This window comes from Sardina pilchardus, chromosome 17, assembly GCF_963854185.1.
Source record: "Sardina pilchardus chromosome 17, fSarPil1.1, whole genome shotgun sequence".
Lineage (NCBI taxonomy): Eukaryota > Metazoa > Chordata > Actinopteri > Clupeiformes > Clupeidae > Sardina > Sardina pilchardus.
This window is the reverse complement of record NC_085010.1, coordinates 15473232-15483944: the sequence shown is the minus strand read 5'-3', so window position 1 is coordinate 15483944 and position 10713 is coordinate 15473232. Positions and strand designations below refer to the sequence as shown.

The window sequence follows — 10713 nt, the reverse complement described above, 5'->3', positions numbered from 1 at the left end:
AACGTCAGTCTGACAGGATACTTAAACCCTAACTATTTCCTTGTCTAGTTAGAGAAGCTGGATCTTTATGCAAAGTCATGCCGTCTCTACTTTGACTCGCATCATTGTAAAATAAATCTATGATTTGTTTCCCTAACATTGGCCTGACTGAGTCTCCTTTCATTTGTGATATCATGATTACCATCACAACAAATGGCTGCACTGATGGCGACGGAGTTAAACAACTAATTTAAAATCTTTGCTTAAGAGAAAGTGTTTGCTGCACATCTGAGATGATTTTGAGTTTAATGCACAAATGTTCAATACAATTTCACTGGTGGTTACGGAATGAAAGTGAAAATACAGTTTGGAAACGGAAGTTTGGAAATGGGCATCAGAAGAAATTAAAATTTGGATTTCATTCAGGCTAGATGCCTAGGTAATATCTTTATGTTTAGGCTTCTAGGAGTCCCTGCCATGAGGGTATATCATGTAATCAAACGGAAAATAATTCATAACCAATTAAATCACACCATATCAGTACACCAATTGAATAAACTGTCCGATCACAATACCCTATGAAAGACAACAAGCTTTTTGTCACTCATGTTAATCGAGAAGAATTCCAGGAGACTTTCGTGAAGCTGTAGTGTTGACCACTTCTTCATAGTCATGGTCTTGTCTCAAAATCAAATTCATTTGGTTTCGGTCTTGTCTTGGTCTCGGTCATTCGAGGGGATTTGTGCATAAGCCAAGCCACTCTTGCTCATCACAAAACCTAACCATGCAACGCAGCAATATGATTACGCCCAAATCTTCAAATGTAACCAATAAGATGCATCTAATTAAAAAAAATAAATAATTTTACATTGTACGTTTTCTTAACGGCTGCGCTCCCTCCCACGTCCCCCATACACACGAGGCACACATAGCAGCCTCACACATGCAGGCATGCACAGCCAGGAAATCTAACTAACTAGCTAGCTAGCTAACTATCCACCTCACGTTATGTCTCCTAGTCATTTGTGTAGTGCTCATAGAAATGATCATTGCAAGAGATATACTGTATCTCCTATGATCCAAGACAGATATTCGTAATGGTATTACAGTTTTTTTCAATTGTTTACACACAATTTTGAGAACTGGGTTCTTTTTAGCAAAATATAATCACAGCTATCCAAACGCCACACTCAGTTTGCATAATTCCTAGATTGCTTGAAAAATGACACACTTCAGTCAAAATATACACGTTTCAGTCAAAACATACACACTTCAGTCAAAACATATACACATATTTGTGAAAATGCTATTAGTTGTCACTTAACAAACACAGTCCTCAATGATCAGACACTATTGCAGCCAGTTTCACACTGCAGGGATAAATGCAAAACAAATTTGTGACCATTCAAAGCGAAATCAGTCGTTTTGCGCACAACGTTATTTTGAGAAAATGAACAATAACAAACTTCCAGGTTAAATGTTGAATTTCACATAATTCGCATAATCTGACTGTATACAGTCTACAGTTTCATATCGTGAACACATTTCACGGAAAAACATACGTTTTGACTGTTAAACCCGGCAGGATTCAACACATTTGCTGTCATTCCCGTTGTGCACGTGCCGCTTAAAAATGTGATTTCTCCTCTTCTGGCATATCGTGACAGGAGAACCATGTCAACTTTAGATGCGGTTATCTTAGCAATAGTTTGTATAATACCCTTGATATACATATCGTTGGAAAGCTTAGTTTATGGCCGTTCACGTGAGCACAATAACTTAATTTAGCAAATGTTACCAAAATGACTGGTTCCCCTTTACAGGGTCACATTTGTAAAAAAGCTAGTTTTAGGAAATAGCATGTGCTAGAACATTGTTATGTAAGGGATAATTTAGATGTCCAAAAAATAGTGACAAACCCACAACATTCTTCATGATTAGTTCGACTTTAAAAAAATGCACACAGATAGGTCTATAAGCTTGCAGTTGCACTGCACAACAATGATGTTTAGACTGAATATTTCAAGTACAGTATTTCTTTCAATACTTATAGTATTGCTTATCATAATCAGTTGCACATGTGATGTGCAAAATTATCCATGTGATGTGATTATCCAATTTGTTCATTAGTGTAGTCATTGGCAATCCAGGGCTTTGTAATGACAAGGACGTAACATCACAATCCTTATCTGTGTCTAAGGTGTGGAAATGTGTGTAGAGTTTTACAAATCACTGTGTGTAGCCTAATGTTTTGCAAAAAGGGTGAAGCAGACATTGTGTGTAATGTTGTGCAAATCTGTGGAGGTCTTTTGATCCTTGGGGTAAAATTTTGCAAATTGTGTGAAAAGTTTAATTTTAGCATGTAAACAATCGTAAAAAACTGTAAAGTGACACACTCAGTTAAACCGACACAGCTCCATATAGGGAGTGATACACTTACAAAAGGCTTGAGGCATAACCATGACAACTCTGGATAACTGAATGAAAAAAATGTAACATGACTTCCGGCGCCGACGAGAGTGGCAGCAACCTAGTAGCTCCGTAGCGTTTTTGTGTTTTTACGTGTTTTTTTGTTTACTTAAACATACTTTCTTACTTCGGATTACACACTTAAGGAGTATTTTTTATTCTATCCTATGGATATGGATCAACAACACCGTTTCGGCGGCAGCAAATTTGTTTACACAAGGAAACAGCTGCTTGCACTACGCATACATGCCAGTGAGTCTAACGCTAACATCCCGGAGGAACTATGGTGCTTTCGGGGCTGCAGAGCTGGGCTCAAAGTGAAGACGAGGCGACGGGAGATACGGGAGAAGAAGTGGAGATTTAAGCCCGCAGTTCCATCAATGGTGATGGGAAACGTGAACTCACTGGCCAACAAAACTGACGAACTGGCTTCCCTGGTAAGAAATCAGAAACTATACAGGGAATGTAGTTTAATATGTCTCACGGAGACGTGGTTGACTAGCTCCATCCCTACTGCTAACGTTGAGCTACCTGGCTTTAGCGTGGCCCGTTTGGACAGAGACAATAAGTTAATAGCAGTGAGCCTTCGACCGTATTACTTGCCGAGGGAATTCACGCATGCCATTGTTGTCTGTGTTTACGTCCCACCACGAGACCTACCGGACGTAGCGTGTGACATCATTCACTCTACAATTGCAAGACTCCAAACTCAGCACACAGATGCTTTCTTTGCGATCTCTGGAGACTTTAACCACATAACACTGGATTCTACCCTCACAAATTTCTACCAGTTTGTTGATTGCCCGACTAGGAAAAACAGGACAATAGACCTCATGTATGCAAACGTAAGGGATGCATACAGCGTCACCCCCCTTCCCCCCCTCGGAAAATCAGATCACAACCTTGTTCACCTGCAACCAATGTACATACCTAAAGTGCAGAGGCTACCATGTGACACACGCACTTTCAGGAAGTGGACCCCAGGAGCAGATGAGGCTTTGAGAGACTGTTTTGAGTCCACTGACTGGAATGTACTACAGAATGGTGATTTGGAGGAGGCCACACATTGCATGACTGACTACCTGAACTTCTGTATGGATGTTGTTGTTCCCACAAGAACTGTGCGCTGCTTTCCAAACAACAAGCCTTGGATAACCAGCAATGTCAAGGCCCTTCTAAATAGGAAAAAGATGGCGTTCAAAGAGGGGAACCAGGCAGAGCTGAGGCAAGTGCAGGGGGAGCTCAAAGTCAGGCTGAAAGAGGCCAAGGAGGATTACAGGAAGAAGGTAGAACAGAAGCTGCAGGAGAACAACATGAAGGAGGTCTGGGATGGAATGAAGACCATCACTGGACTTAGGAAAAGCAGCAGCTCTGTGGAGGGCGATCTGGACAGGGCGAACCAGCTAAACCAGTTCTACAACAGGTTTGATTGCCCTGCTTCAGTGGACAATGGTCGTCCATCATCACCATCACCAGCACCATCAACTGCTTCAGTGGACAATGGTCATCCACCATCACCATCACCATCAACATCACTAGCACCATCAACTACGGACACTGCTCTTGCTGGCTTAACTGCCCAACTCACACCTCCCCCCTCACCCCCAGTGCAGCACGTCCCCTCCTCCCCTACCCCCCGGAGTGACCAAGACCTTGGTAACTCCTCACCCCCTCCCCTCCCCTCCCCCCTCATCATAACGGCAGATCAAGTTAGAGGACAGCTGAAGAAACTCCATCCCAGGAAAGCAGCCGGACCTGACGGACTGTGTCCAAGACTGCTCAAGGCCTGTGCTGCTGAACTGGGAGAGCCACTGGAGCATATCTTCAACCAAAGTCTATGTCTCGGGAAAGTCCCAACACTGTGGAAGACATCATGTCTTATCCCCGTCCCCAAGAAAACACATCCACGTGAGCTGAATGACTTCAGGCCAGTTGCTCTCACATCACACCTGATGAAGACCCTGGAGAGACTGGTTCTGGGGATACTTAGGCCACAGGTGCGCCATGCACTAGATCCGTTACAGTTTGCATACCAGGAGAAAGTGGGCGTCGACGATGCAATCTCCTACCTCCTACACAGGACACACTCTCACCTGGACAAGGGGAAAAGTGCTGTGAGAATCATGTTCTTTGACTTCTCTAGTGCTTTTAACACCATCCAACCCCCCAGATTGAGTGACAAGCTCCTGCAGATGGGTGTGGATGCTCATCTAGTATCCTGGATTGCAGACTACCTGACAGAGCGGCCACAGTTTGTCAGACTGAAGGACTGCCTCTCCAACACTGTAATCAGCAGCACAGGTGCTCCACAGGGAACGGTGCTCTCTCCAGTCCTGTTCACCCTTTACACGTCTGACTTCTGCTACAACACGGTGTCATGTCACATGCAGAAGTTTTCAGACGATACTGCAATTGTGGGATGTATCAGGGATGGGCAGGAGGAGGAATACAGGAGCCTGGTGGTGGACTTTGTGCAATGGTGCAGACTCAACCACCTACAACTCAACACGACCAAGACCAAGGAGATGGTGGTAGATTTCAGGAGGTCTAGGCCTGCTCTGCTGCCAGTCACCATTGAGGAGGTCAATGTGGAGGTGGTGAACACATACAAGTACCTGGGCGTACATCTGGACGATAAACTGGACTGGTCAGTCAACACTGAAGCAATATACAAGAAAGGGCAGAGCAGGCTGTACTTCCTGAGGAGGCTGCGCTCCTTCAATGTCTGCAGCAAGCTCCTCTGGATGTTTTACCAGTCTGTTGTTGCCAGCGTCCTCTTCTATGCTGTGGCATGCTGGGGAGGAAGCACTAGGAAGAGGGATGCTGGGCGACTAGACAGGCTGGTAAGGAAGGCTGGCTCTGTTGTGGGAGCTGATCTGGAGTGCATCACTTCAGTATCAGACAAAAGGACCCTGAACAAGCTACACAGCATCCTGGACAATGACTGTCATCCACTCTACAGCACTATCATACAGCAGAAGAGCTTGATCAGCTGGAGACTACGCTCCATGACATGCACAACAGACAGACTGAGAAAGTCATTTGTACCCAGGGCCATACAACTGTACAATGCTTCACTGAAGGGAAAAGGAGAGTTGGACTTCTATGCATAGTATATCTGCACCTCCACCCTCTTATACACTTACATGGCATGGCTTACATGTCTACCCTCATGTCTAACTCTTATATTATTACTATGTTAAGTTTATTTTAATTGTCCATATATTTATATTAGTACTGTTATTATTATTACTATGCTTACATTTTGTACTGTACATATTTATTACTGGTCAATAGAATTTAATCTTGCACTGTTGCACTGTTGGACTTATTTGCACTACCAACTTGACACACACCTCAGACTGGATCACAGTACCAATCCTCAGTACATTCATGCATACCTTATCTATAGTATTCTACTGCTCCTTTAGTCATGTTGATTGTTGATTTGCTTTTTTATTTTTCCTGTTTACATTGTTTACATTGTTTACATTGTACTGTATGTTGTGTGTGGTGTCTTAAGCTGCTGGGACCTTGAATTTCCCCTTGGGGATCAATAAAGTATCTATCTATCTATCTATCTATCTATCTATGAATTCAGTTTAACTAGTAACACAGATTTACTGTAGGTTAGATCTTTGCAAAAATCCTGATATTCCTGTCTGTCAGGCCACCTGTACAGCATTGCAATAGTCCCTGTTGTATTTAGAGAACTTGTTTCCAACACAATATTATAAGGTTTCCAACACGATATTACAGTATAGTAAGGTTGAAGAGCCAGTCTTACCTTAACTTGTATTACTTGAATAGGCTTGCCTTCTCTCCAAGAAAATGTCACTATACAATATGTCAAAAGTCGGGGGAGGGTTAATGATTAATAAGATGAGGCTTGGAACACTGGAACCAGTCTCCGTGGCTCAGTATGTTGGGATCTCCTCGTCCTTCTGTAGAGAACTACTGAGTTCGGGAGGCTCTACAGGTGCTTATGTCAGATTGAGTTTCAGGCCAGCTTGTAATTTGTAGTAATTTGCATACTGTGAATGTGGACATCCAGATATTTCCATAAGCACATGTTCCTGAAAAAGTATACAAAGATATGACATTATTCACTGTTCATTCCTCTGGCCATGAATTCAAATCCTAGTGATTACGGCTCAATGAGGACTTCCTTATTGGGATGTAAGCTTGAGGATCATAATATTTCAGTGTGATTCCACCTTGCATGAAACAAAATAATGTATCATGTTTAATATTTCACATGAATCCTCCTAACAGCTCAAGCCTGGTATATGTATAACCGTTCACAGTAAAATAAAGTAACAAATATGATCATAGTGTCATGATCATAGGTCACTTGTTGTTGGGTTGTTTAAACCAGACATGTGAACTCAAGTCACATGACTTGGACTCGAATCAGACTCGACTTGGACTTGAATACTATTCACTTGAGACTTGACTCAGAGTCAGACTTGTTGCCTTGTAATGACGTGACATGTCTCGAGTAAAATACAACATTTCCTGATCATGAACAGACACCCCAGAGATGCATTCACTTTTTTGGAAGAGAAGCCTAGTCAAGAGCTGTCCATCTGGTCTACATAAGTAACTAAATGAATCACGGCTCAGATTGTCTTACTTTGCCACTCGACTAAGTGGCTAGCCTTTTATCCTGATCTCATAATGTCCGCAGGCCAATTTGACTATTTTTTCCCCCTGTGTTACCATGGTCAATCTGGACCGAGAATGTCCAAGCCAGTTAGCTTTCTCTACTGCTCTGGGTTAAGTGCGAGCCAGTTTTTTTTTTTTTTTTCAGACTCTAACACCTATTGGTGATAACTACAGTAGATGTACCGCTTTTTGTAACAAAGCGGTACAAAATATGACCGCCACAAAGTCCTGCCCATTCTCTCTGCAAAAATGAATCACGCTTGACAATTTTTTTCCATCTCCTACTCCATCCCCTGCTGCAACTTCTATGTATAAATTAGTGTGTGCATGTGTGCGCTTTCTTTTGTGTAAGAATGCTTCTATGTCGGTGAGTTTTCGTGTGTGTGTGTGTGGTGGGGGTAAAGGGATGTGTGTGTGTGTGTGTGTGTGTGTGTGTGTGTGTGTGTGTGTGTGTGTGTGCTTGCCTGCGTTTGTGTGTGAGTATGTTCACTTGTGAGTGTGTGTATGTTTTTATGTGTGTATGCATGCATGTGGGTGTGTTTGTGCATGTGTGCATGTACATGTTTGTTATGTGTGTGTGCGTGCTTATGCCTGCTTGTCTACTGTGTGTGCGTGTGTGTGTGTTATGCGTGTGTGTGTGTGTACGTGCATGAATGTGAGTCTGTGCGCACCTGTGTGTATGTCTGTACAGTATGTGTTTTTTGTGTGTGTCTGTGCTTGTCTGTGTGTGCCTGCATGTATCTGTAAATGTGTTTGTGCATGCGTGCGCATAGTGCAGTGTACTCATATATTCATTTATTGAATGCTTATCAAATTGCACAAAACTTACACTTCAAATTTAGCTTGGCCCGAAATGGTCCCTTACGACCAACATATAATAAAAAGGTGGTCCTCCTAGGGCCTAGGCCCTATGGTTCTCGACATATTCAACGAAAACAGTTACTTGTTACTTTCAAAAAGTAACTAAATTAGTTATTCAATTACAAATTATAAAAGTAACTAGTTACTTCAGAAAGTAACTGTTGTGTTACTTTTTAAAAATATTAAAATTTTAAATTTTAAATGCGAACCCACCTCTTTAATGGAACTTAAAATACAGGTGTATGTTCAATGTTTTATGATAAATCGCAATATTATTAATGAAATGGACATTTAATACAATACATTATTAAGAGAAACAATGTACACACATCTAAACTATTCTAATGTTGCTGAGGGAGTGAGACTCCAATCAAATGGCAGGTATGTAGATATTATGTTTATACAGTGGATCGATACAAATAACACAATAGATGTTTTGGAACTTTTGATATTTATTGCCCCTCATTTAGCGAATGCTATTTTTGGAGTATTTGGGCTCGCCATACCGGTCTCACTATGACCAACTAACTCGCTTGTGATGCGCGCTGTGTGTCGAACTATGCAAGCTTTGGAACACCCGCCCAACTCTACCTCTGATTGGCTTACCATGATTTTTTACTCAACCTCAGCCAATCGTCAGTATGTACTGTATGCACTTGTCTCGTACCCACTAACCAAGGAAGTAAAATCTGATTGGAATCGTATAGGTCTTTTCAAATAAGGGTTCACAAAATTGCAGGACACAAGTAGATAAAATATACAGAGAGGAATATGAAACTTGTTGAGGGGTGATGGATTTGAGACATGGTTGACATCCTAGACATGGTGCTGGAGTGATGAACTTCTAATTTTTCCCCTCTCCATCCAACCCTACCCCTCTCATTTAGTTCATGTGGGCAAAATATATGTTTTCCTCATGTCTCAGCTCTTTAACAGTATGAGATGGTCAATACTAGCCTTGCTGACTAGGCTCTTGTGATGTAGAGCCACTGCTAGTCAGCCCAAGACAGGACCCAGACAAGCACTGGTGTGAGTCATCACATGTACTGTTTACAGTGTAACACTGGGGAGACACAATGATAATGTATATTTTATTGTTAAAATCAATCACGAATACATAGAAAGTATAGCAGTATTAGACATTGAAATGTGCTTTCAATTATGTATAGACTGCATGAAAAGGTGTGCTTACATAACATTGACAAGTGAATATACCGTCCTTAACATTAATGCAAATATAAAATAAATGTGCATAATATCAATGTGAAGATTTCATTTCAGCGTGTGAAAATGTTGTATTCGTATGATTGAAAAACAGTTTATTTGACCTTGCATTGTAAAGCGTGCAATGTCAGAACTAAATTATTCACAACTACCCCTTCATAACTAGAGTCAAATAAAGTTAAAATTTCAGGTAATTATTAAAGAAGCATCATTAACTAGAAAAGCACTCAGAGAGCGCAGACCTCCGCCTGTATTGTTCTTCCTAGGTTGTCATACATTTGAACCTAAACTATTCCACCACATGGTTGCCACCACATGGCCATATGCCATTACACCACTAAGCGAAACACATAAACGGCTCCGGAACCCCGACGGAATTACGGATCACTCCCAAAATGTTATCGTTTCTTGAAAATTTCAGTGAAATCCATCCATTACTTTTTGAGTTATCGTGCTAACAAACAGACAAACAGACAAACAAACAAACAAACGCCGGTCCCCTATGAAAACATAACCTCCTTGGCGGAGGTAACAACCCCATCGTAACAAAGAGCCCGCTGCTTGATCATGCAGTTCATGTCAGTCCACTTGAAATCATCCTTCTCGGGCATCAGGGCACCACAGTGATGGTAGAGGGGCAGCTGGGGCACCTGCCCACCCTTCCAGTTGTTCCAGGCCAGAGTCTCTCCAGTGGTCCAGCCCCAGAACCCCAGGGAGCTGCTCTGCTGCAGGTCCACCCACACTGGTTCTGTGATCTGGAGCCTTCTCATCAGCCTCGTAGCGGCCAGTTGCTCTTTTGGTGACACAATGCTGAAAGAGCCGTTGAATCTTTTACAGTATTCCTGAGACTCCTCCGAAGTCATGCTTATGTCACTGATATGAATGTGGTCTGAAAAAGCAACAACAAACTAGAAAGTAATTCCAGGGAATTACCAGTGCATGAAAATGCAAAAATGTATAGTTAAAAAACTTGGGCTGTCAATTGATAACATGTTTTAACGTAATTAATTATATACTCTGTGATTATTAATCAATTAATAATATTAATAATATTACTTAATTAATATTAATCTAAATGAATCGCAGATATTCAAATTTAAAATGAATTAATTCAAAATTAATTAATTCAAATTAATCATTGAATGATCAGCATTAGTGACATTAAAGTATTTTCACCGTTCAAACAATGGCCATAACAATCTATAATATTACCTAATATGCTGAGGAAATAAATTCAAAGGTGCTTCGGGAGGAAGATTTTTTTTCATATACAAGGCATTTCAGGCCACAGTTATAACCTTCATCGAAATCCAACCATGACATTTTGAGTTTGAGACAGACAAACAAACTAACAAACTCCGATGAAAACATAACCTCTTTGGCGGAGGTAATAAATTAACACCCTCCTCAATTTCAACACTATTTCTTTGCATTGATGTGGTACTTTAAAGTTGACGAGTGATTTGTAAATTCCTTGCTGCAGACACTGCAAAGGACTTTATTATAATGAAC

The 10713-nt window shown here is 41.4% G+C and overlaps 1 protein-coding gene across 1 annotated transcript; it reads right to left on the bottom strand.

Moving 5' to 3' along the window:
• Positions 1-9014: 9014 nt before the first annotated feature.
• si:dkey-61f9.2 (regenerating islet-derived protein 4) lies at positions 9015-10064 on the bottom strand. Its single transcript, XM_062517481.1, has 2 exons — positions 9717-10064; positions 9015-9023 (listed from the first exon to the last, which is right to left on the bottom strand). Exons 1-2 carry the CDS (start codon positions 10062-10064, stop codon positions 9015-9017), a joined length of 357 nt encoding a protein of 118 aa, XP_062373465.1.
• Positions 10065-10713: the final 649 nt, after the last annotated feature.